At 39.5% G+C, this 27,953-nt stretch overlaps 1 protein-coding gene across 5 annotated transcripts in view; it reads right to left on the reverse strand.

Moving 5' to 3' along the window:
• Positions 1-3,894: 3,894 nt before the first annotated feature.
• The window catches only part of TRAPPC12 (trafficking protein particle complex subunit 12), a 58,917-nt gene continuing 34,858 nt past the window's right edge, over positions 3,895-27,953 (reverse strand). For 2 of the 5 annotated variants that reach the window (XM_072855106.1, XM_072855107.1), the window contains exons 7-12: positions 26,248-26,320; positions 22,405-22,478; positions 12,040-12,138; positions 6,526-6,626; positions 5,646-5,733; positions 3,895-4,237 (exon numbers count right to left, since the gene is read on the reverse strand). In XM_072855106.1, the coding sequence (XP_072711207.1) occupies positions 3,995-4,237; positions 5,646-5,733; positions 6,526-6,626; positions 12,040-12,138; positions 22,405-22,478; positions 26,248-26,320 (678 nt within the window). In that variant the 3' untranslated portion in view covers positions 3,895-3,994. Of the gene's footprint in view, positions 4,238-5,645; positions 5,734-6,525; positions 6,627-12,039; positions 12,139-22,404; positions 22,479-26,247; positions 26,321-27,953 lie in introns of those variants that run through there. The other 3 variants (XM_072855108.1, XR_012041336.1, XR_012041335.1) reach the window with 3 other exon arrangements.

The following is a 27,953-nucleotide window of genomic DNA, read 5'->3' on the forward strand; positions in this document are numbered from 1 at the left end:
GGGTAGGTGGAGGAACGATCATCCTTTCCAGTACAGTGGCTGAAGTCCATTGTGGAGTCTCAGGCATGTCTGCACATGCCTTTTGGGGAACATTTAATGGGCCCAGTCCAAAAACTGAGGCACCAGGAAAATGTAAATGACTAGCTGGTTAACGGATGCCATTATCACCTGAACTGCAGTTAGGTACTAGAATGGCAGATAGATGCTCAAGTTCTTTTGAGAATCACGGTCTCTGTGCATAATGTAATTATCTGAATGTCTGAAGTACAGCTTCTTTGCTCCTCTTTTAATAAAAGAGGAAATTTAAATGCAAAACTTCTGTTAAGGCACATTAAGCTTTAAGACTTGAATACAACAATCAGCTCATTCAGGCTATACTTTCCACAGCTTTTCTCACTTAGCCAGATGACACATGCATGCTGTGTTTAAGAACTGAGCTCTGCCCTCATTTACACCAGGAACCCTCATTAAATTCAGCTGAATTCATTGAATTTAACAGGATTGCCTGGTGTAATTAATGTTTTGAGGACAAATTTTGTCCTTAGCTTTAATGCTTTAACACCATATACAGCATTCAGATGTGTAACTGGCTGAATATAGGAAATTCAAACACTTAGCTTGTACATATGTTAAATCCAAACCATAAAGTGACATTGACACTCTTTCTTGCATTTTATAAACAGTTAACAATTTGCATACATCCAGCAGTGATAATATGCCTTTGCATTTAAATTTTAATTATTCTGCAAGTCTACCAGGATGTCACTTGTTTAATGGCTCACTGCACTTAGAGGTCACCCAGTCCAAGTCTCCTCTACTGGTGTTTTTATCCGAGTAAAAGCTTCTACTAATAAGAACACAGCAAACATACTGAAGTGAGACCTGTGTAGTAATACATATGAATTAGAATTTAGAGAAACTTGGAGAACAGGGGATTAGGTTTTCAGAGTGCTTCTTTTTTAATGGTTATTTGAGTCTGACTGGGATCATAAATTTTTATTCTCTGCCGATCAGAACACAGGCTGTCATTTACACGTGCAGTGAGTATAAGGCACTATTGAATCAAAAAAGGAAGCATTTTACTGTAGAGATTGTAAAGAGGCAAGTGGCTTCAGCATGCTAGATGATGGCGGATCATGCTACTTTCACTTAGGATTGGAAAAGACAAATCAAGCTTCCTGAAAGTATAGAGTAGAGTGTAACAATATAACGTGACACCTGACCTTCAGCTAAGTGCACGGGAATCCCTGTTCTAGGATATTCATTTACGTATTATTGTGAATTTTTTTAACTGGAATAACAATCACAGAATGGTTTGGGTTGGAAGGGACCTTTGAAGATCATCTAGTCCAACCCCCCTGCCATGGGCAGGGACATCTTCCACTAGACCAGGTTGTTCAAAGTCCCGTCCAACCTGGCCTTGAACTACCAATGATGGGGCATCCACAACTTCTCTGGGCAGCCTGTTCTGGTGTCTCACCACCTTCATCATAAATAATTTATTCCTTATGTCCTATCTAAATCTACCCTCTTTCAGTTTAAAACCGTTGCCCCTTGTTCTGTCCCTACGTGTCCTGGTAAATTGTTCAGTGCTCTCAAAGTCTTAGAGAACAATGGTGGTTACATACCAGCATTTCTTTCTATCTCCTAAGAAACCCCATGCCCAAGAAAAGTGACCTATGCTGGAGAAAACATACTACTAAAATTACTTATAATAAGTGCAGTGAGTAACATACCAGATCAGATTAATAGTTGCGACAAACTGAAAACTACACTGATTTCAACTCAGTTTTGACAATGTAAACTGAGAATTTGTCCAATTTGTTAAACCTTGTCTGTTTAACCTGTTTAACCTAACCGTTAAACCTTGTCTAAAATCATAGCAATATTTAAAACAAATTTAAAGCCTCATAAAGAATAATGCAAAAGTAACTACTTTTATTTCACTGTATTTTAATAGTCACTAAAGGTATGTAAACGGTGTTCAAACCAAACTGAAGCAGGTGGTGCTGAATGAATATTTCATTTTTGAGCTTAGTAGTGGTTACCTTAGGACAAGCCTACCCAGGTGCTGCACAAGTTTAATGCAGATCCAGCTGTGGAACCTAGAGCCCAAGCCAGAAGCAGAAATACCAACTGATTTTTTTCAGTTGATTGGTACATAACTAGCCATTGTTTCAGTGTACAAGTATGACCTGTAAAACATATATATCCTGTAAAAATGAAACAGATTCTCTCTCTGTATGAGAAAAGCTGTAGGCTTATGTCTTTTGAGGTGACTGGTGATTTTTAGGCATCCTCATTTTTTTGCATGTCCGGCTTGCAGCAGTTTTCAACCAGCCTGATTTTTGAGGACAACTGTTTGGCCCCTGTACAATATCTCCAGTTGGACAAGCATAAAAACAAGTTATTAGTTACTTAAAAATACAGGTGGGGGTATTTAAAGACAGTAAGAATTAATTGATGGATGTGGCATAAAAAATGTAATACAGTTACAGAATTGTCCCACAGCAGTGATTTATGACAAGAAACTATTCCAATTGCTAAACATTAAATCTCAAAACAAAAAAACCCCTCCAATAAACAGATGTATTCATGTACAAGGAATGGGAGTATCTGGATTGAATCTTTACAATACAGATGAAGGGAGAAATGTAGGCAGAGATGTGAAATACGCTGATACCACAGTGGCACTGTGATTCCAAAAATCCGTGTTCCAAGGGATGCCAAAATCACTGTATGCTGATACTGTCGCATCAATGACAACTGCCTTGTGTCCCGCTCTGCATCACCCCATTTGCTCCCACTCTGTGTGGCCTAGCCCTTAGATACCTCTGCCTCAGTCTCTCCATCCTTTTCCCTGGGAAATACTTTCTGCATGGTGCTTTCACTTGGTAACAGGAAAGGGGAGGAACTGAGCTGACGTGGGTTGTGTTTCCGCTCTGCCTAACTGGCAGTGCTCCTTTCTCTACCCAGCAGAATGCCAGAGTGGAGGAGCTATGCCTGTCTACACCGAGAGGAATCCACAGGCTCTAGCACAGGCACGGGGAAGACAGCTGTAGTACAGTAAGAGCCAAAATAAATACACAAGTTAAGCAGTTCCTAGAACAACCTTGTGGCATCTGCTGGTGACATCCAACTAGAGATGGTGGCCAGAGGTATTGAAGCAAGCATTAGTTTGGGAATAGAGAAATCCTCCACTCCCACCCACAGCTTTCCAGAATCCAAATGCTTTAATCTGAAAGGTTTAATGGTATCACAAAACCATGGAAGTACAGGGAGACCATTTAGTATCATTCAGATGATACAGTCCCTCATACTGTGGGAAATTCATACTGTGGGGAACTGTATGACTCCTTCAAGTGCTGTCTGGACATGGTTCTGGCCAACCTGCTTTAGGTGGCCCTGCTTGATTAGGGGGTTGGACCAGATGACCTCCAGTGGTCCCTTCCAACCTCAACCGTGCTGTGATTCTGTGCGGTGGTTATCAAGCAACCTCCTTTGAGAGCAGTGGACAAAGGTATAATACTCAATAGTTTGATGGGGGCAAAATGAGACACACACAGTAGAAGCAAGTGAAAAGAAGTGCATTCAGAAGTGAAAGTGCAAGTGAAAAGAAGTGCATAGCTGATGAAATTAGCTCATGTGATTTGCTCACTAATTACTGAAAAACTATAACAATCACCCAGACAATATAAGGTCAAATTCAGTTTTTCTTATAAAAAGAATCTGAGTAATTGACTGTATATATATATATATATATATAGTGCACTGTAATGAAGAATAACTAAACAGTAATAGACTTGTAGGGATGAAACTGGCTCTAGGTCAGCACAAAGTCTTCACAATGATAGGATTGTTAGAGACAACAGATTCTGTAGTAATGCCACTGAATATTCATAATTGAATAGATTTTATTTCACATTTACACATTAGCAAGAGTATATACAATTTAAAAAATCAGCCTTGCTGGAAAAGATTAGTTGGGAATGATTTATCCTAACTTGAGACACTGAGTATTAAAGCTATCGCCCTCTTTGATAGCTACAGCCTCTAGAAGTGCCTGCTTCTTCTGCATACTGCGAGATGACTCCAGCTCATACATAGTTGTCAAGTTGAAGAGAACACTCTCATGTAGGTAGTGTTTAGGGTCCTGCTGAACCATTCCTTCTAATTGCCGGAGGGAATCCTTCAGTTTTCCCAGATAAAGAAGACAAACAGCAGCATTGTTATTAGCCTAGAGAAAAATATATTGTAAATAAATAAATAAGAGTGTGTGTGTATATATATGTATGTATTTACAAGTGATGAGAGAGAAGGAAAAAAAGTAGTCTAGCATCTGGGGTTACAACAGCTTTACTGTGTGCTAAGAATTACTATTTTGTGTGTGTGTGTGTGCGTGCGTGCAAGTAACTAAAATACATTATCAATCATACAATCCAATCCTTTTCTTGTTATTCTCAAGATTCATCTTGTGCCAGTAAGACCTGCTGACTTCTAAGAGCTGAAACTCTAGAAGATAGAGTCTAAAACAAAATATAAGTAGTATAGGGCATTGGTCAGGTAATTTTGAAAGTCAACTGAAACAGATTTCAGAAACTACATGAGCCTCTGCATGCTGTCATTTTCATAGGGTTTTTTTTTAATGACTTCACTATATCTTCAGAAGTCTTTTTCTCTCTGGCTTACATATAGAAGATCCACATAAGCAACAGGAAGAAATTATCGTATCACAAGGGCATCTACAACTGACTTCAGGTACATTCAGCAGATAGGGCAGTCTAAATACAACATAAATGATCAGGTTCCATTTTCTTTTCCACACAAAACAGGTTTTATGAGTTACCAAAAGATTCCAACACTACAAAGTAATGTAACATGTTTAGCAGCAGATACTTTCACACTTTCTGAAAGCTGCAGATAAAGGAAGAACACAGACTTTAAAAAAATTCTTTTTCTCTCCCTTCAGGAAACCTTACTGATCTCGTGCAATATATAATACATGCTATTTTACAGCCTGCAAAATGATGCAATTCATGTGCCTATTAAACTCAGTCCCCTCAGTCTTTAAATGGCTTTGGATCTGGCTGCTGGGGGTAAGCTGTCACAGTTCTTAGGAACGCTCTTATATGACCATGCACTGAAAGCTGCCAAATGTACAAAACCCAAAAGTAAATTAACAACTCTTCTTTGATCTCCTCTTGTGATGAGAATCCAAGGCTCTGATATGCAATGTGTTAAAAATGTCACGTTTAAAATTACAATATCCCTCAATGTTGTGTGAAATCAACACATTAATCTTATATATGTTGGCAGCTGCCATTTCTTTTTCTGACACGCATGTCTACACTAAAAACAGTGAATGCAAAAAAAAAGTGCTTTTGCGAAGATCCCGTAAAACATAATGTTTTGGAATGTCTACATGCATGCCTAAGTATTCATGCCCTTCATGTAGCCTGGTTCCTCATTTCCCATCCCGTTTTGTATCTTATTCTTATGTATACTAAAAACCCTTTGGCACACATGCCACATCCAATTTTTCTATAAAGCTCTGAGCATACTCTGGGTACTAATTAAATCCATGCATGAGGCATTATGAGAATAATTTAGGTGTTCATTATAAATGTAGCAATTTGGAGATTTACCACAGCATTTGATGAGTCGATCCTTAAAATTTCTGTGAAAAATCGATGAGCTTCTGCAAAATTATTCTGACCAAGGTGGAGAAACGCTCTAGAAAGTAAGTGACATATGAATGAGTTCTCCTCAAAAACCCAAGGTGATAATATATTTTAAAAAGAATGGACACCATTTTTTATTTTTCCTATTATATATGTGAGAGTTTCTGACATTTGCTCTTCACGGTGTAATTACAACCAGCAAGGAGACACTGATTTACAGACAAATGGAATGACAACTTGGATCATTTAGCTATTATATATTCTGCCTACCAAAGCAACAGTCTTCATTGTGTTTTTGTTAATTTAAATGCAGATACTCTCTTCCTGGAATTATTTCCCTTCATGAAATTAGCCATGCTATATAATTTTCAGAGCACTTTTGAACAGTATTTTCTAAATATATTAAGCCAATGTGCTAACCATTACAAACTGAGCCCCCCATCATGCAGCTCAATTTACTACAATGTATTCCAGCATTCTTTGAAACTACCAGGCGGTAACTTTACTAGCAGATCTGATTGTAGGATAAGGGCCTAAAATAGCTTCTCCTCTCCTAATGCAAATGTATATTGAAAAAGCAGAGTGAAAATACGCAATGCCTGGAAGAATGAGAAAAAGCTTTGTAAAATCAACCGAAGGATCACAATTTTAATCCAGGATAATATGACTGTACCAAGTAAGACAGATCTCCTGGGTCTATATGCCATTCAGTCTCACTTATGACAGATGTAGTTACATAAAAGAGAGAAAGAGAATGGGATTGTCTCAAGGGTGGTTTAATGCTCACAACGCATACTTTGCAAAACTGTATTTTAAAGTTTCATTTAGCTATTAAATTATCTACCTGTTCATTAAAACCATAATTTGGCTCTGTAGTCCATCCAATTTGTGAGTCACTTTCTCAACGTCTTGAAAGTATTTTTCTGCAGTTTTTATGTCTCCAATCTAGACAATAAAATCATAAGAAAGTTACCACAATAATAAGAAAAGAGATCCAGCCTGATTATATCTTTTACAAAGGATAAGAACATAAAAACATATCAAAGTCCATTATCTAATTGTTTGGTACCAAGCTGACTGGGTAATGTCTGTTATCAAACAATGTGTTTGAAGAGCCATGTTAAGATCATGAAAAGAACCCCAAAAGCATATGCAGTTTTAAGGTAGTGTTTCTCAGCTGTGGGTTGTGGAGCACTCAATAGACTGTATGGCAGGGGTGGCCCACCTCCTCATTTGGCTCTTTTGTTGTAACTGACTCCAGAGTTTGTAAAATTAGCTGAAAATGAGAAAAGGTCAGAATTACTTCCAGTGAGACTGGGTGTTACTCTGCAGGAAGTGAAGACAGAAACTGCCCACAGACAGAAGCTGTCAATAGGCAGGAGAACTGGAATACAATAGCCTGGTAGCTAGCATAGGACCTATATGTGATCAACCCACGGTTTATGGGTCATAGCCAAGGAACACAGGATGAATTCAGTGCATCAAACCGAAACGTGTCAGAAAACAACCCCAATGCAATGGGTCACTGAGGGTATCAGGGAGACAGTCCACTTGCAGATTGAAAAATAGCAGTGAGTGCACTGTGCAGGCTGAAGGAATGGGGGATTTGAAAGCTGGCATAAAGAGGAACGATTTTATGGGAGGGAGGGACAGGGAAGGGGATTCCTAGGAAGGAAGGGGTATACATGCCTAAGGGTATGTCACATATATTGCTATCTGAGATGGAAAAAAAAGAAAATTCTTTGAAGAAGGTCCCTTTGGTAAATAAGTTAGCAATGCACGTTTCATAGAAGCATACACTCATACTTTTGGTAAGTTTTCACAATATAGTGTCTAATTTTGGACTGGAAGGATGGAAGGAGAAGAAAACTTACTATTGGGTAAAATAAATCTAGCAAAGGGAGGGAAACCAAACTAGTTCAGGAGCATAAAGCCATGGAAACCAGGCAGCCCTCAGGTGGGGAGCTTCAGGGGGCCCTCAAGAGATCAGCTTTCTGTTCAAGAACAGGACCAACATTACCAAAAATGTTTGTGACAAATGTGTTGAAGTCTCCTTAAAGCTCTCGGTGAATATTACACAGCCTCCCTAGGAAACTTATTCCAGAATTCTTACATACCCTTAGTATTACAAAATACACTAAGCTCTCTTGCTGCACTTCTTACCCCAACTCTTTGTCCTATCCATAGTGGTCAGGGAGAGTAGTACAACTCCTCTTTTTTAACAGCCTTCTACATATTTGAACATTTTTATTGCACTTTCTCCTATGTTTCTTCTTCTAGAATGAGAATAAATTTTCAAGCAAATCAGTGTTCACCCTTGTCTCATAGACAATGCTTTCTGGATTCTCTGATCATGCTTGCTGTTCTTTGAATTCTCTCCTGGTACTTCACATCCTCCCTGAGTGCCCGCTGATCTCCAACTGATCTCTCACCAGCAGTGAGAATGGAAGAATTACTTTATGTTTCACATGTTAATATGAAGTTTGCTTTTATGCTACAGTATTTTAGAAGTCCACTTGTTTACCCATGTGTAAGTTTGCTTACCCTTAGCCTAATTCCTTTCTACAGAACAGTATCTCGTTAGTTGTTTCCCATTTTGTATTTGTGTATTACTCCCAGTCTTTGGTAGTATTTTGCCTTTGCTGTTTGAATCACAGCCAATTTAACATTTCAGTTTCTCGACTTGTCAAGATTATTTTGCATTCTGATCCTGCCCTTCATAGTGTCTGTACGACTCCCAGCTTGGTACATTTTACAAGCACGTTTCTAATTTCATCGTACAAGCACCTAACTGAAAAATAAAAACACTGCAAACCCTAAAGGGATCCTTGTGGAAAAGATCATCTAGCAAGTCCTTCTGGTCTTCCAGTGAATGACCTTCCCAGTACACTTTTCAGACACAGCAAACATCCATTTTAAGGCTTCATCTAGATTTCTTCCCAATTTGCTTATGGGATTATCATAGTGGCAGTATCCAAAGCCCTACTAACATCAGTTGTATGACTGGTACTGCTCTACCTCTAACCACAAGACCTCTCCCTTGACAACATAAAGAAATTATTATTCTTGACATTTAGGGGATGATCCAATTGCACTCAAAGATGCAACTGTCCATCTGCCAAAGCATTTATGGAATACCTGTTAATACTCTAGCTAATTAAACAAATGCATTTCTCCCAGATGTTACACAGCTAGACTTAAACAAAACAAACATTATTCATTCTAAAAACTTATACATTCAGTTATCATGACAAAAGATACAATTTTTTTCCATAAATAAAGGTGTAAACCACCAAGAAAATAGTTACTTTTAACTAAAGGATAATGCTGGCATAAGTGTAAATGAATCCGTCCTTGAGTATTTTTAGCCTGGAAATTAGAAGGAAGCCCCTAACCATGAGAATAATCAATTTCTAAAGCAAACTACCAGTTTGCTCCACTGGGGGCTTGATGAGTCCAAATCTAATATGCTTTGAGATAAATCACACCTTATTTGTGATCATGAAGAGTTCTCATTTCTTAGCAGCATCTTGTATCTTCTCAGCAAACCTGCCAAACTTTCATTCTCATTTTTCCCACTGAGGGGAAACAGTTTACATTTTTTTTGTTTGGCAGAATATTTAAAAGAAAGAATTAGTTTTAATTAGTCATTAAAATGTTAAATATTTAAAGTGGTCTTCATCACTTAATTTTACTTAACTTGGTTCAGAAAACATAACTTCAGTATCTAATAGTAATTAGCACTTCAAATAAAAATGAAAATTCCTCTGTTAACCTCAAATAATCATATCCTCTAACAAGGAGCCTCCAATATACTATGCACTTAAGTCTGTTGTTTGTCTGGAAACCAAGATTACTTTTCTTAAGTACTCCTAGGATTTATTTATTGCTTTTAACTCTGTTTTGCAGCAATCTGTTGCAGAGAGTAAAGTCAGGCAGCTTTCCACTTTCTAAATTCTTTAATGTACTTATTTAAATGGCAATTTTGGATAGGTCAGCCAGCAAGCAGTTTCTATTAGTAACACACAATAATATCCTAGGGACTAAAATGTATTCACTGTTTCCCCATTTCATGTGAATTTCTGTTTTACAGGTCAGGTGATTGCTGACAGACTTACAGTGCTTCTGAAAATTTCTCTGCAATAGCCTCTGTCTTTTCCTGCATTCTCCATTTCTCTCATCCTCATTTCCCACTTATGTTAAGGCAACAGCTAAAGGCCATACATCGTATCTAGGCCTCTTTATGCCCCACTGCATGTGAAGATAAAGAAGACATGGTGTCTTAAACTAGTGAGCTCAATTTAATTAAGAAAAAAAAAAAATCACACACAAGATAAGGTTTTATATGTTGAAAAAGGTTACCTTTTTTTTCTATTATCTCCTGAACTTACACTTCATTCTACGTTATTGCTTTGTTTCATATGTGTGATATCTATTGTCAAACAGTATCTGTGACTATAAGCAGCTAAAATCTGGCTCCCTTGTGCCTCTCTTGAGTAACATTCAAAGTTAAGAGAGAACAGTCTGAGGTTATTTGGGAATCACTACCTGTTTTTGAGAAGCTGTGACATTTGAATACGAGAAAACTGCTTTCCCATTTTACCTCTAAGAGGTTTATTTTTTTCACAGAGTGCCTCATCAAGAGTGCACACATACTGCACAGTGGTCTTACCAAAATGATGGTGCCCAGCCCTGCAACACATTCTCTTCCTTTGATTTGAGCTTAATTTTGTTTACCTGCACACTGATTATTTCTCTTAATACATCAAAATCTTGCATCTATTGCAACAGTACCCTCCAGACAGAGCTGAAGATTTTGTCACAAGAAAAAGACAATGTGCCAAACAATAAAAATTTATCTCCTTAAGGTGCCAGAAGAAAGGAAAACATTTGAATTTAGAAGTGACGCTTTTTATTAACTACTATCTAGGATCACATGAAAATATCAAGGGCTCCTCATACTCCCTTTTGCTGTGTCCATTTCTGACAGTAAAACCACTAAATAATAAAGGCCTGTTGTCACAGCCAACATTGCGGGGGTCAATGACTTCAAATGACTCTGCACAGAGCCTGCGAACACCACTTTTGAAACTGGGCGGACGTAATTCTTTCCAAAGTTAGGAGATGCTTTCCTCCTGAGAGTGAAAATTTTTCTATAGCAAACCGAGCTACTAACAGACTGGAGTGTGTGACACTGGGGCAGACACTCTTGTCAGCAAGGCAGTACCAGTAACGTACCCAGTCGTTTTCCCAGCAAGACCAGAACTATTAATAACTTGTATTTCTGATAGTATTATGCATATTTACAGTACAATTCTTTAATATGCGTAATTACTAGGTTGCCTATTTAGGTAATAATGCACACAGCCAATATCATAAAATTGCTCTACAGTGATGGAGATCCACTTTAAATCAGAGAATTTTAAAGAAAAACATTTCTACCACACTGTGAAAACATGTTCCTGCTGAGAACTGAAAATCCATAACTGAGTTTGAATGACAGTCTATTATTTCAAGCAAACAATATTAATGATTTAATTATTTATCAAAAGTAAATTATTCCATTTCAATATAATTTTATAACATGAATACCACAAATAAGATTGTTTGTAAATACTTGACAACTCAAAATTAGATTTTTCATAAATAACAAAACTAAGCAGATAAAAAAGGAAAAAATTGAAATATCAGTATCAGAAAGATGAAAGAACTGCAAAGAACTTGTGAGGTACTAAAATTTAAAACAATCAGATACTAATTATTTAGATGCATAATTTTCTGATAAACAAAAAAGTACTACTGTACTTACATCTTTTTTTACTTATTATGGTAAGGACATAGCTACATGGAAATTTATTATACTTGTGCAGTCCTGTTTTTTCTTTTAATGTGCCCTCCCCTGTCTTCTCAGGGATATAAGCTAGACAAAAGAAGGAAACTCTCAAATTTCTTCTAGATGAAGATGGCAGTTATACAGTGTGACTGAGAGCTGCATGCAGTTTGAGGCAGTGAGAAATGAGATTTTTAGTGAAATTCTGGCTCACTGCAGTCAATGGGAGCTATACCATTAGTTTTAGGGAAAGCGGACTGTTGCTCTTTGATTAAATTATTAACATAATTTTCTACAGCACGTTCTTTGTTCGCTAAGGTACATGCATGTACTTTTAATATTATAGGTGCTTTATATTTCCTAACTTTATCTAATATCTTGTGCTAGAAGGTTTTTTTTTGTTTTGACCACTGCCTCTACAATTTGATACATGCCCTATAAAAATAGCTATAGTTTTAAATGCAACAATATTCACTACATAGCTGTCAACAGCAATATTACCTAGCAGATTTAGAATAAAATGCATACCTGAAGGAAAATCCTTCCAATTCCACTCAACAGCTGAGGCTCTTGCTGTGGGTAATATCTGATGACGGTGTGATAAGCATCTACAGCAAGCACATAATCCTAAGGGGTGAAAAGCACACGACAGGATATTTAAGCTCAGCATTCTTCAGTCTTTATGTCACCTTCTTTTTAAAGACATATTCAAACAGAATTAAAGTAATTGCAGCTTGTCAGTGGGACAGAATTTCTACCTATCACTGCAGACACTAGTAGCTGACTATATTGGTCTTTTCTCAGTTATACTGGAACGGCATACACAGGGGATCTTCCTTTTTTTTTTTTTTCAATTGGATCATATTCAGTTTGTAGCTAAATGCCAAGAACAGACAATCTGAACATTTACTCTTCAGCTTAGATTATGATTTAGGATGAAAGTCAAAAGCCTTCTGTGTGAATGGGGTATACATACTTGAGAAGTGTCTCATGCTTCAAATATATGTATAATTTACATGGCTTAACAAGCTATGTTCCAAAGATTTGGGAACTGTTTGTGCACATGCTCTTAACTTGTGAAAAATATAATGTGTCACAAGGTGCAATTCATGCACATTTTCATGACAAACTAGCACTACTGCCAAGGGAAACTTTTCTATCCCTCCACCCAAATCCTTGTTCCCTTCTACCATACTGTGTAAAAGGAAAATGAGCAGGTAATCTAAATATAAAATTGATTTGGGCTAAAACTGAGGGGTGGGCTAGTTCTGAACTCCAGAAAGCTTTGCAAGCGGCCCCACACACACGCGCCTGCACAAAGACTGTGCTGTCAAGTGGCAGCTCCAAGATCTGCCTGCTCAAGATGCAGTGCAACCGCACCCTCCAGACAATGAACAGTGACAGAGGATTAAACAAAATCATGGTCCCATTTCCCACAGGAAAGAAATGCCCATGTGACTGGTTACTGCAGTCTAGCTGTTTCATGGTTAAATCGCAGTAATTCAATGATCTAAGTAGTAAATGACTTTTAGAGCCTGGCTACATGGTCTTTGGCAGGCATACATGAGAAACTCTGCATGTGCTCTGCGCTGACTGCAAGACACATAGTAGGTACATTCATGGGGCACAGGGCTGCACTAGCCTCAGCTATAGCTTCCTGGAGCAATCCAGAGCAGAGGCAGAGAAAGCCTGCATTTGCTCATAAAAGCCAGGCACATGCAAAGACAGAAGACTCTCTGTGCTGTACTAATTTGGTGATTCCTGACAGTCCTGCCCTTCAACTTAACAGAAGAATTTGTGGTGGGTGTTAGGAAGCAAAAGACATCAAAGAATAATCTTTCAAAACTGCACAGACATCTTGGGATACTCTCTACCCTACCATTTTTCTTGGTCAAATTGTAGTACTCATTTAACTTGTCCCTAATGTCATCACAGCTACTGGTAAAGGTACTTTTTCTTCATCTCCTGCTTAGTCTGAGGAGGCAGTGTACCCCAGGTGTAATGAATTTCTTTTCCTGAGGTTGCACTTAAAATGATTGAACCCTACTTGACCCGTGCACCAGGTCACCCTTTGGCACATACTAATTGTTTCATACGCACAAAAAAAATCAAGAGAAGTCTTTGGAGTCTGATCTGTGTATGAGAGAAATTACATGTCCTATAATAGTAGAGGCTGACTTAAACAGCCCAGGAAGCACTCTGCAGGACCTTTCTTTTGCAAACAACGTGTATATTGTGGGTATAATGAATAATTCTGAACAGTTAATTATTAACCCCAGCCACGCTTGTATTAGCTATTAATACCTCCAAGAGCATCACTTATAAAATCTGAAGGATTGTCTATGACTGTGAATTTTATCCCTTTAAGCATAAAACGTGCTCACTGGAGAAATAATTTTATTATAACAAATTCTAGCTTTTGTGCTCAATGTCTTCCATTCTGTGGTCTAAAGCTGCCCTTTACCCAGCGCTCAGTCTCATGCACGCTCTAAGGCTTAGGCTACACAACAAAGATGCGTAGCACAACCATGAGGGATGGGGGCTTTACAGTCACATCCCCAAACTGATGTAGAAACAACTCCCAGGAGATCATGCAGTTAATCACAGAATCGTATAGGTTGGAAAAGACTTTTAAGATCATTGAGTCCAACCGTAAACCTAACACTACCAAGACCACCACTACACCATGTCCCTAAGCACCTCATCCAAACATCTTTTAAATACCTCCAGGGATGGCGACTCAACCACTTCCCTGGGCAGCCTGTTCCAATGCTTGACAACCTTTTCAGTGAAGTAAAATTTCCTAATATCCAGTCTAAACGTCCCATGGTGCAACTTGAGGCCATTTCCTCTTGTCCTATCACTTGTCACCTGGGAGAAGAGACCGACCCCCACCTCGCTACAACCTCCTTTCAGGTAGTTGTAGAGAGCGATAAGGTCTCCCCTCAGCCTCCTTTTCTCCAGGCTAAACAACCCCAGTTCCCTCAGCTGCTCCTCATAAGACTTCTGCTCTAGACCCTTCACCAGCTTTGTTGCCCTTCTCTGGACACGCTCCAGCACCTCAATGTCTCTCTTGTAGTGAGGGGCCCAAAACTGAACACAGTATTCGAGGTGCGGCCTCACCAGTGCCAAGTACAGGGGCACGATCACTTCCCTATTCCCGCAGGCCACACTATTTTTGATACAAGCCAGGATGCTATTGGCTTTCTTGGCCACCTGGGCACACTGCTGGCTCATATTCAGGCGGCTGTCAACCAACACGCCCAGGTCCTTCTCTTCCAGGCAGCTTTCCAGCCACTCTTCCCCAAGCCTGTAGCGTTGCATGGGGTTGCTGTAGCCCAAGTGCAGGACCTTGCACTTGGCCTTGTTAAACCTCATACAATTGACCTCGGCCCATTGATCCAGCCTGTCCAGATCCCTCTGTAGAGCCTTCCTACCCTCAAGCAGATCAACACTCCCGCACAACTTGGTGACATCTGCAAAATTCCTGAGGGTGCACTCGATCCCTTCATCCAGATCATTGATAAAGATATTAAACAGAACTGGCCCCAACACAGAGCCCTGGGGAACACCGCTTGTGACCGGCTGCCAACTGGAGTAAACTCCATTCACCACCACTCTTTGGGCCTGGCCATCCAGCCAGTTCTTTACCCAGCGAAGAGTACACCCGTCCAAGCCATGAGCAGCCAGTTTCTCCAGGAGAATGCTGTGGGAAACCGTGTCAAAGGCTTTACTGAAGTCTAGATAGACAACATCCACAGCCTTTCCTCATCTACTAGGCGGGTCACCTTATCGTAGAAGGAGATCAGGTTGGTCAAGCAGGACCTGCCTTTCCTGAACCCATGCTGGCTGGGCTTGATCCCTTGGTTATTCTCTACATGCCGTGTGATAGCACTCAGGATGATCTGCTCCATCAGCTTCCCCGGTACCAAGGTCAGGCTGACAGGCCTGTATTCCCCGGGTCCTCCTTCCGACCCTTCTTGAAGATGGGCGTCACATTCGCTAATCTCCAGTCAGCAGGGACCTCCCCAGTTAGCCAGGACTGCTGGTAAATGATGGAAAGGGGCTTGGTGAGCACTTCTGCCAGCTCCTTCAGTACTCTCGGGTGGATCTCATCAGGCCCCATAGACTTGTGAGTGTCTAAGTGGTGCAGCAGGTCACTAACTATTTCCCCCTGGATTATGGGGGCTCCATTCTGGTCCCCGTCCCTATCTTCCAACTCGGGGGGCTGGGTACCCAGAGAACAATTGGCCCTGCTATTAAAGACTGAGGCAAAGAAGGCATTAAGTACCTCAGCCTTTTCCTCATCCTTGGTCACTGTGTTCCCTCCCCCATCTAATAGAGGCTGGAGATTCTCCTTAGCTCTCCTTTTGCTGCTAATGTATTTGAAGAAGTATTTTTTTGTTGTCTTTTACAGCAGCAGCCAGATTGAGCTCTAGCTCAGCTTTGGCCCTTCTAATTTTCTCCCTGCACAGCCTCACTACACCTTTGTAGTCCTCCTGAGTTGCCTGCCCCTTCTTCCAGACGTCATAGACTCTCCTCTTTTTCCTGAGTTCGAGCCAGAGCTCTCTAGTCAGCCAGGCCGGTCTTCTTCCCCGCCAGCTCGTCTTTCGGCACCTGGGGACAGCCTGCTCTTGTGCCTTTAGGACTTCCTCCTTAAAGAATGTCCAGCCTTCCTGGACTCCTTTGCCCTTTAGGGCTGCCTCCCAGGGGACTCTCTCAACCAGTCTCCTAAATAGGCCAAAGTCTGCCCTCTGGAAGTCTAAGGTGGCAGTTTTGCTGATCCCCCTCGCCGCTTCTCCATGTATCAAAAACTCTATCATTTCGTGATCACTCTGCCCAAGACGGCCTCCATCCATCGCATGGCTCACAAGTCCTTCTCTGTTTGTGAACAAGAGGTCCAGTGGGGCACCTTCCCTAGTTGGCTCACTCACCAGCTGTGTCAGGAAGTTATCTGCACACACTCCAGGAACCTCCTAGACTGTTTCCTCTCTGCTGTATTGTATTTCCAGCAGATATCTGGCAGGTTGAAGTCCCCCACAAGAACAAGGGCTAGCGATCATGTGGCTTCTCCCAGCTGCTTATAGAAGAGTTCGTCAGTCTCCTCATCCTGGTTCGGTGGTCTGTAACAGACTCCCACCACAATATCTGCCTTGTTGGCCTTCCCCCTGATTCTTACCCATAGACACTCCACCCTTTCATCACCATCATCGAGCTCTAAACTATCCAGACACTCCCTGACGTATAGGGCTACCCCACCACCTCTCCTGCCTCGCCTATCCCTCCTGAAGAGTTTATAGCCATCCGTCGCCACACTCCAGTTGTGCGAGTCATCCCACCATGTTTCCGTGATGGCAACCATATCATAGTTTTCCTGATGTACAATGGCTTCCAACTCCTCCTGCTTGTTGCCCATGCTGCGTGCATTGGTGTAGAGGCACTTCAGCTGGGCTGTCGTCCATGTCTCCTTCATAGAAGAACACCCCTTGTGTGCTTTGAGGCATTTCACTGGCATTTCCCTCTTGGCTCCTATTGCCTCAGTATCCCCTAGCTCAACTCTGTTCGACTTTGGCTGTGCCCCAGCGTACCCTGCACATCACAGAGACACAGGCCGAGTGCCCTCGCTGGCACCCGCTCCCTCTAACTGTGGCACGTCGTCCCTCAGCTTCCCTCGGGCAAGCCTGATATTATCCCCCTCCCCCTTCGAGTCTAGTTTAAAGCTCTGTTAAGCTGATAGAAAAGGGCTTCTGTCAGCTTAGTTTACAGCTTAGCATGATTCGACTGCAGAGAAGTCTCAGCCAGAAGCAGCTGCATGAGGGGGCACTTTTTGCGCAATTCTAACACCAGCAGCTCCCTAGTGTAGGTAGTAGCCAGCCTTGGTAGGAACAAGCAGCCAAGTAATGTCTTAGAGGTCTACACTGCGGGAGCTTCATGGACTTGGCCTAGTCAGGCAAACAAACCCTCCTCCCCTTTTGCATTCCCTATCAAGTGACTGTACATCACCATATGTGTTATAACTAGGAATACGTAAACATTCACACCTCCTAAAATGTGAGAGCAGAGGTGAAGCATTAAGAGTCTATGCACTCTATTTGTGGCTATGGCACCCTGTTTCCATACAGTGGCACAGCACATTGCATCTGTGCTTATCCACCCCATGCCTTGCAGTACCTATCACAGGTATGGGACCCATTTCTTCCAGGAGATGACAGGAGACGAAGTTATATATGTACAAAGCTACCCCTAAGCATAGGCAAGGATGGCCCCAGGATGAAACTGTAAAACATTATCGCAATATCCAGGCTCACTTCTAAATACAACCTCATTTTGTAGTTACTCCAGGATCCCACAGTGAGTTTTATATGCATTTACTCTTCCCCCCACGCTATCATGGAAGCAGTAGCAGATTTCTAGAGTATCCTACATGTGATACAGAACGATACTATTCCATGGTAAGTTATAAATCACCTTATCTGACAGTTCCTTCTGAAGGAGCATATTGTAAAGTAGATGAGATTTGGTCTCATTTACTAAAGACTTAATTTTCTTTCCCAGCTTTGCTAATGTGACATGGTACAAGAAAAATTGTCTGAGAGAATGATAAATAGACACCCTCCCTGAAGAGGGAAGTGTTGGTTGATACATATTGTGGTTGTGAGGAGTAAGACATATTAGGTACTGCCAGTAAAAAACCCAATGACTACAGCTTGTGATCTTAAGACTTAAAGGTAGGGCTGATGTATTGTCATGGTCTTTAACATCTAAAGATTGCGAGCCTTCAGATTTTCCACACCTTTGTAAAAAAAATCCCAAATGAAGTGATGAAGTTACACAGTTCAGGATATGAATGAGAGTTGGCCAATTGTTTTATAATTAAAAAATCTTGTCTATTTTGAAAATTTGGAGCTAACGTTAAATATACTAATCCAAAATAGTTCTAGTAAGCCATTGGATCTACTTGCACAAAAATGGCAAGTGGGGTTTGTTTTTCCTTTGATGCACTGCAGTATAACTGTATTTCCCTTCATGGTCACTGCATGATACATTTTCATGTTTCCCTCACCACCACCTTAAGGACTTAAAATATTAATTATGAGATATTTAGAAATAAGCATAAATGACCGTGATGTGTAGAATGCTGAGAATAGGTTCAATAAACCATAGACTAAGAATCAGCTTTAGTTATACAAAGTGTATAGTTCATAAATACTATATTTTGGGAAGAGAGGACAGGGATAACTTATCCTTCCTCTCTATCTAGTGCACTTGCGGAAGGGTTATGAAAGCAGAGATTCACAGTGTTATGAATCCAAAGAACAGTACTGCAGCACAGTCAGGCAAAAGACACAATGATTCATGCAGTCTTTCTCCTTTAAATCATAGAGGAACCAAAGTCCTTAGGCATCAGTCCCTTGTGTCATTAGTACAAGCTGTTACCTCCTTCTGTGTACAGTTTTAATTGTATTAGACCCAAATTAAAATCAATTCTAATGCTTTTGTTTTTACGAAGAGCAAGTTCTACAAAAGCTAAGACAACACTGAAAAATCTAAACATTGCAAAATGTTCCTTTAATTAGAGTGCATTTACAATATATATGGAAAGTACTTAAGTATTTATTCCTCAGAGAGGTAAAAGTCTGGTAAGAGAATGTCAAAAGTGATTTTAGCTCAGATGAAAAGAACTTAAAAAGTTTCAAGACACTTCCACGGTGATTTAGTAAAATGATAGACGTTTTGCAATTAGATTGTTGAAATGCAGCAATGCACATCATCAGTTGCATTTTAAGTGAATATTCCTTCCTGCTGCTATATTCAGGGTATGCTTTCATAGTGACTTAAGCCCATAGTTCTTGTAAATGGAAGTCTACAGTGACTGATGTTACGTGGTCTCCCCTTCCCTTCCTGCTGTATTTCTTCCTCCTCCCTTAAGTTGCCCCTTGTTCACATGAAACAGGAAAAGCCAATTCAGTTGATATGACTGAGATCCACCATTTCTTTTTTTTTTGTCACTCAGTTAAGTCCAATAGTGGTGCACAGAAGGAAGCCAGAATACATTTAAGAAAGGTTGTACAAAAAAAAAAAAGGGATGAACAGGAAAAGACCGTATAGTAAGACTGCCTTAAACTGCTACCGAACTGGATCATTGGTCACACAGATAAAGGGACACAGCAGGCAGAATTCAGTACCTGGGAAAGATGATCCCTGGGTAAAGGAGATGTGTGATTCATTTCCTGTTCCACTATAGGTTTCCTGCACAAGTCTGGGTGAATCACTTCTTTGCACCTCACTCACTACCCCCACAACAATATACCCCTCCATCTCACTAATTTAATGAGATGTTTAGCTATGAAACTAATGAGACCATATTTAAAAAGACAAAAATCATTGTGCCACAAACAGAATTCCTTGAGTCAGATAAGTAATGCAGAAAAGATATGACATGAAATAAACCTAATTAGAGTTGAGGATAACTGAAGCAGATTTAAATAGTTATAGGCCCAACACCTAATCAAAGTCTTTTTTTTATTTTCAAGAGTCAATCCTGACAAGATTGTTCCCTATTAAATACTACTGAAGTTTTTTGGCCAAAGAGGTTAGTAAAAATAAGATAATCAGTTTTTCTTTTTTTAAACCAATGTCACAAAGTTTTACTTTAATAAGGGATTATTATTAATCTACTAATAGCACAAGCTGTTCCATTCACCTAATAGTACTTGGGGATCAAATATGACCATTTGCAATATTGTAAATGTTCACTAGATGGCAATAGATGGCACTGACTTGGAGAATGAAATAAGTTGGGGGTTTTTTTGTTTGTTTTGTTTTGTTTTTTTTTAAAGTTACATACACTTGAATACTTGAAAAAAAAATGCAGCTTTTAAAGTGTATTACACAACAGCAAAAAAATTATATATATGTGGAACTCTGTTCAATTAATATAATTTTTAATGGGATAATTAACAAAAGTGTGTTTAAAAATGATTTGAAGAAATAGTTTCATACTGAATACTCTAGAAGGTGGAGAAGATGATTATATAGCATTGCTGCATGTTAGAATGGTCTTAAAAATTATTAAATTTATAAATAACCAATATAATTCTCTCACAGAGGATCTGTCACATAAGCAGAAACATTAACTTCATGTACTACTCTAGTTTTAACTGCAACAAGACTATGTTTGAAAAATCTTTCTCAAAAACTCTCTACTCCTCCATATAAAGATATTTCTGAAAATGGAGACACTCACAACTACTCCGTAGCCAATGCACTGAAATGCAAATTTCAGATGGAAGTAATTATGCATTAACATGCAGTTGCGGGTAATCTGGAAGCTACTGTGGAACCATAAATTTGTAACTTAACAGCTGTGAGATAGGCCCTAAATACAACTGGTCTTAAGAATTATCTGAGCTGCAGTATTTCTGAAGTACCATTTCCCAAAAGGTGATAATTGGTATTCACAAATATATTTCTATTACTAGAAGAAAATAGCACTAACAGGACCAAATCAGAAGAAAGGTGAGAATTGGGCATGCACATGGATTTGTGTGTACAGGAGAAGAAAAACACTGAAAGGGTTAAAAACAATTCACAGTCAAAAGTAAAGTGAACTTCTTGAAAAAATATATTACCAGCATTTTCTTATTTATATATTCTACTTTGTTTGGGATGACAACTTGTGCTTTTCTCCACTTGCTTTTCGAAAAAGAAAGTTCCTTAAAAACTGAACCTATGTCAAACACCTACTTCAAAACTAATTCTTAAAAATACCTCTTAAAAATACCTACTAATTCTTAAAAATACCTCATGGTTTAATGGACAATTATTTCTATTCAAGACAGAAATATCCTGATCGCAATATAATTATGAATAAAAACTTCTGTTTTCCCTAATTCTTATAAAAAGGATATTCCATTTCATGTAAAGCAGTATTTGGATAACTGGATCGTAACTAAAAAATGCATGCTTTTTGAGGTATTGTAATACTAAGAATGGAGCCCCATTTGGGAAGTAGCTTAGTAAACATCAGAGGGTCAGGTTTGGCATGACCTTGGGCAACCAAAAAGCAGGGAGCAAAGAGTGCAAATTTTGGCCTCTGAAGATTATACTGCTGACAGCTCTGCTCAGAGGCTGTGGCTGCTGATTGATTTGTGAAGTACAGTTAAGCTCAGGATAACAGCAGTTTGTTGCAAGCTCAGAATGGCGATATCCCTATTTCCCTGACCATGAGGTGAACATCAGAAGTTTTATTTCTACTCCCTGTACACAAGGAGAAGCTAAGAGCGTTGTACCAAATGGAGTAGGATTGCTTAAAAAAGTAAGTGGGAAACAAGGGGGGGGGGGGGAAACCCCAACAGTGGAAGCCAGTTACTTTTGCTTTTATTCCTTTCTCTTCCCCCTCCTACCCACTAGTGAGTATTTAACTTGAAAGAAGATATCTTACAATTGAGATAAATTGACAAGGGAGGATGTATTTAGATGTTCCAGACCTTCATCATATACAAAGGCTACAGTACTATTAATGCTCACAAATAGAGCAACATTCCTAGTGCACAGTTTGAAAAAGACAGAGCACGTAATTGCTTTTAATTACAGCATTTAGTTAAGTGTTTGAAAAATTAAATTTAAAAATGCAAATTCTGTATTGTTATTACATATTCTCCAGGATGATTTGGGGAGAAATAAGTACAGATATGTTCCCAAAGAACATTACTGCAAATGGTTATCTATTAAAGAAGACATTATTAAGTCTAATTAATTCTTCACTAAGCAAAACCTCCATGTACAGTCAGGTAGTCTTCCCTTACCTAGGCACCAGTAATTCTCTTGCACTTTCTCTGACATTCTATTCTGGAATATACGGTACCTCTGCAGTTGCTGCCACCCACGTACCTTCATCATTAGCAGACAGTTTGCCATGGAGTACATCACCCGGCCCAGACGTGACCTCCACAGCTGAACAGAGGCTGCAAAATAAGAGCAGCTTGTGAAATTGCACAAATAAATTAGAGGTTCTTTCCTGCCATCAATTATTGGTCCTATGAATTACGATTTTGAAAGATCCCCCTCGTTAACACCACTGGGTTTTAGCCTAGAATTTTTAATTCTCAGCCATGCTGCACCAGAGAGAAAATTCTGCATCTCTCCAAGGGAATTGCTCAAGCTGCTCTGGGGACCATACACAATGCAACAACGCAGAGCAATAGACAGCCACTCAGCTTTGAGCTCAGGCCAAATATTAAAAGCTAAAAGAAGCCACGCATTTTCCAAAATCAGAACAAAAGGTGCATAAAAAGATTCAAGTGATAATGAGCATCAGTTTAAAAACATGTAATCTGCAGCATTAAATATGATAAACTCAAAAATCAAACATAGCTAAAAATGTCATTTCAGAGCCAAAACATGCAGGGTGAGAACTGTCTGAGTCTGGGACCGTTTGTGCTTGCCTCTGGCTTAGAGATATGCTGGAAAAATCTGCCAAGCCTGTCTGCTTTCCCCATGCTCCTGGAGCTTGCAGGCATTAAAAGCTGCAGCAGCAGATTTCTCCCTCTTGCTTTGCAGACAGACTCCTGATGTTGTAGTAAGAGAATGGTTCACATAGATCCTTATTTTCTCTTGTATTACAGTACCACAGATCAATGCTAGAAATATTCCTCTAATCCTCAAAAATAAACATTAGGAGTATTAATTTAGTACATTTGGAAAATAAATGTATCTCAGTCAATCAGCTGTCAAGGTCACTGTAATGATTGGAGAAGGGGGGAGGAAAGGGGGAAGAGGCTACTTCAATGAGATTGTGATAACTGAGACCACTTATTTGTATCAATAATGTAGTCCCTGATGAAAGCATGGCAGGTCACATAGATAATTCTTTCAGCACACATAAATGCCATTACAAATAAGAAGAGAGTTTGGTGAAATGTCTACTGCCCTTCCTAAAAAGAAAAACTCCTTTAATCCTCTCCAACAACAAAACAAAAAAACCCCATGAATATTCCCAAATTATCTTTGTCAAAAGAGGGGCATAATGTGGGGCCCAAGACTGAACCCAGTATTTCATCCACCGTACCTTAAAATCATTCATTACTCCTAGCTTTTGTTTTAGAAATTCCCCCTTGACCACACATCCCTACTCTTGTTAATGGAGAGGATGATGTAAACCATAAGCAAATATTTTACAATGCATTTCTGTTTTTCCTTCCTTGTGGGTGTCTGTAAAACCTTGACATAATTAAATAACTCTCCTTTATTATTTCACTTATGTTAATCTCTCCTTTTCACATGTCCTCATAGTTTGGTAACCACATTCAGGTTTTTAGGACTTAGGTGACACCAAATTAGATGTTCATTCCTGTAGTGGAGACATCTAGGTTTCCTGTTAACAATCCAATAGCACCAGCTACGGTTCTCAAAAAGGACTGCAAAGCAGACAGACCAGACGTCTTCGGTCTATGCTACAAACTGAACAGGAACCTCATCTGAAAATTGTGTAGCCCTGTGCGATGAAGCTTCTTAGCACTGGCAGAAAGGGGTTAAAGAAAACCTGCAAAGCAGTAAACAAAATTGAAAACCCAACAGCCGATCATTGTACGTTACTGAAATGCCCGAAACCCACTCTGCAGGTCCATGCAGCCATGGTTCCACTCTAAGCATTTGTTTTTCCTTGTGACTTATCAAGGACTCCATACTCCACACTGCCATTCATTTCAATAGGACCTCTGTGCCCTGAGAAGTTGCAAAATTGGCATCTTATAGAATGCGTTACCAGGCAAGTGGTGCAATGCTAAACCTCCCTGCCTGTTGAAAAAGTGGCAAATGAGGTGCTCTGTTCCAGACTAGAGGAGATGTACACAGTAAGTTGATCGGTGTGGCACCTTCTTACACCAGCAATAAGGAAATTACATGCTAAGCATAATCCCCATAATGAATTAAGGCTGTCTTCACATAAAGTTAATAAGGTTTGCTTCAGCTAGTCTCACATGAAGAAAATCAAACCCATTATCAGCCTCCTGGAGCTCCAAATGCAGCGAAGAAGCAGACAGGGAGCAGACCTGGCTGACCTCCACAGACAATAGCAGTCAACAGTCTCTGCAAAGGTCCCATGGGCTTTTTGGCAGTCTTAAACCTACAGGCAGCTGCACAGCAGACATACGAAGATCTCTCCAAATTTTCACCAGCCTTGTCCTTGGTAACTACTAGCTGCTGCTTTTCCAACTATGCTTCCCCCTGAGCTCATCTCAGCTCTAAAGCAGCAGCAGCAGAGAGGAAAAGCAAGGAGCCAGAAACTCACAAGTGAGGCAGACTGTAGGACACAGGATTATGACACAGCTAGGAAAAAATTCTTGTACCTTAAAGGGGAATCAGTGTCTTGGTTTTAAAGGGGTAAAAACAGAAAGAATGTGGGGATAAGGACAAAAACGAGGGTAGAAAGGAGGTAACAGGGAAAAGTAGGTAGGAGAACAGAGGCAAGAAGAATAGTAGATACAAGAAGAGAACAGAAACTCATGAAGCGCTGTGGATAAATCTTCAATATCAAGATTATTTCTCCTTTTCCTAACCCCTTTGAGAAGAACAGTAAACGTATTCATTTGAGTATATTTGCAAATGCCTTTATGATATATGCTGCTCACATGTGCATTCACTTTTTTAGGGCATATCTAGATGGTGTATTAAGTCAAGTATAGTAACACATTAAAGCTGCTTTACATCCAGTCAATTTGAAGACCAGGCAGAAGAGTTCAGACAGGTCTGCACCGTTCCATATAGACATTGTTTTAGGGAACCGTTTATAATATTTTTTTAGCTCTGCTAACAACTCAACTCAGCCTCTTCCTATCTCAGAGGCAGACTTTTACTTCCCACAAGCTCTAGGTGAATATTATCCTAGAAAGAAGTTGGTAAGATTTCCTTAGACTGTTAGCTGAAGCTGAAAGGCTTTTGTTTTCTTGGTATGATGTTTTTAACTTGCTAGACACCATGAGTGGTTCATATAATCCATAACAATGCCTAAAATGTCACCTCTTGTCCGATTCTTAAGTGTACTCAAATGACCTCATTAGTATAAATTCCATTAAAAAAAAAAAAAAGATGCTTGGACAACTATTTTGTCCTGATGACCCTTCTTTTGCACTAATATATCCTATACTACTGAAGTTAAACAACTAAGATAGAAGGAACAGGAAAAAACATAATTGCATATAAAATCATGAAAATGACAATGTAGATTAATATAATCTAAATGTTAGTCTAAAAAGTGACTTAGGTATTTCAGGAGTCTAAGTACCATGCAGCTACAGTGAGACTCAGCCATCTATGTAGCAGCATTCTAGGCCAGTGTAGCCCTTGTATGATGGCAGTTCAATCTAAAGAAATTTAGTGGATTTCAGATATGAGGACCAAGAGGAGCCAGTCAGCCAAGGCTTAAGGTGAAACATCCATCTAGCTGCAACAGCAATACACTTATATATTCATCACTAAAGGATATCAGCCATGTTCTTTGTTTCTTCTAAGTAGGAAAAAAAATTATTTAGTGCATCAGTTTGATCAAGGGCAAAACTGTGAAATTAATTCCAGCAAATAAAAGTACAAGGTGTATCATTTCAGAGGCTGAGTAGGCTATGAGATTACAAAAACATCGTTTTAACAACTCTGGGGCAGTCTTGTGAAAACTTCTGGCATACTTAGGCAAGAGATTAAAATGCACTGCCTGTGAAAAAATGTTTAAAGAATACCTACCTTGTCTGTTCTCCTGTGTAATGTTAGTCATATTTCCATCTTCAGCTAAGCCTTGTTCCAAATTTTCTAAAATCTGCAGTAAATTTTTTAAAGTAGCCAACATGAGTTTAAACAGCACTATATATTAAATGCAAATTATCTACAATTGACAGTCTATAAGAAAACCAATTCAGGCAGGAATGCTTCACCTAGGTACAGTTCAAAATTACTTATTATTACCATAGCTAGACCAATTGCACAAAGTAAGAAAGCCATTGTACAGTAGAAGAATGTTAGAGTTCAGGTTTATGATACTTACAGAACATTAAAAGTCAGCACACTCTAGGGGCATACACATTTTATTAAGCAAAACATGAAATATGCTTCACCAGAGAATGAATGTTAATGACCACAAAGAAAGTCAAACTGATTTTTCATAGAAAGCCACTGCCTCTTGACTCCTCCACCCTAAGTATGGGCTCTGGTTTCATCCTTTTGTCCTTAATGAAGTACTCCTCTTAGTTCTTACTGCAATTTCCTTCTCGAAGTTTGGGTTTTATTGCTTCTTTTTATTTATTATAGATTTTAAATCATGTAAATTGTTGAGTGAATGAAACATTTGTTGTATTATTGGAAGAATGAAAATGTATACCTAGTGAAGCTTGTATCTTAAGCACTTTTAAAATATGTATGTAAGGTTCCATCTGAAATGCAAGTCAACTTTTCTTTTTCTAATTCCATTACAGTTTCTCCAAATTTGTTTTCTGATTCCCACAGATCACCCTATTTTTCCTGTTACAGATTTATAACTTTGGTCATAGAACACTGCTTGAGATTTCCTTCAAAAAACCATTAAGGCCACTTGCTCTGTAATCAGCCGCTGTGGTTAGCCAATTAGGGAAATACAAGGTGCTTCCTCTTCCGGGGTCTGAGTGCACTTCCAAACACAGAGCTGTCAGCTTCTGTCAGTACAAGAATTATTTTTTTTTCCTACACCAGCAAAGCATTGTGCTCAGTGCTTTGTAAGCAAACACTTAAAAACAACACAGGAAATCCTCCAAAGCAAGCACAGGTAGAATTAATCTGGCCTCAAACAGCGTGTTGGTGCCTTCTACAGCCAATGAAGAGCAATTGGTACCTCCAGGAAGCGAGTTCATGCTCCCTATTTTAGACATCCTAAGGTGGAAGGAATTGCCCTAAGAGATACCAATCTCTTTTCACAGACTAGAGTGAAAGCTTGAAGTTAGGTGCCATAAATTTTGCTACAAGGAACTGAAGAGCAAGGAGACACATATGATGAAATGACTGCAGTTACCACATGCCAGCTGAGCCAGGGTAATTTTCCCGGTAGGAATTGTTAGCCCGTGACAAATACAAGGTAATATGATTTAGTGTAAACCTTGTTCACAGAGGGCTAGTTGCCTTACCTCAAATTCTGAGAGGTTATGAGAATACACCAGTAAATACTGCAGCTTAGTTGATAGGTGGCAATCTATGAGATCGCAGTGGCATGCCTGAGAGACTGAATCTCAGTCCCACTTTCAAAAGTAGTGGAGCCACTTAGCAATCCCTTAGAAACCAAAGCATCACATTTAAGTGTTAAATACCTTAATGAGGCACCTTGTCAGAGGAAAAAAACAAACTCTTCTGTCCCAGAAACACCTTACCATCTATTTTCTGTCCAGTCTAAAAAACATGATCTTTCTCTTCCCCTGGAAAACATCTAG

The sequence above is a fragment of the Ciconia boyciana genome, chromosome 3 (genome assembly GCF_034638445.1).
Source record: "Ciconia boyciana chromosome 3, ASM3463844v1, whole genome shotgun sequence".
NCBI classification, from domain to species: domain Eukaryota; kingdom Metazoa; phylum Chordata; class Aves; order Ciconiiformes; family Ciconiidae; genus Ciconia; species Ciconia boyciana.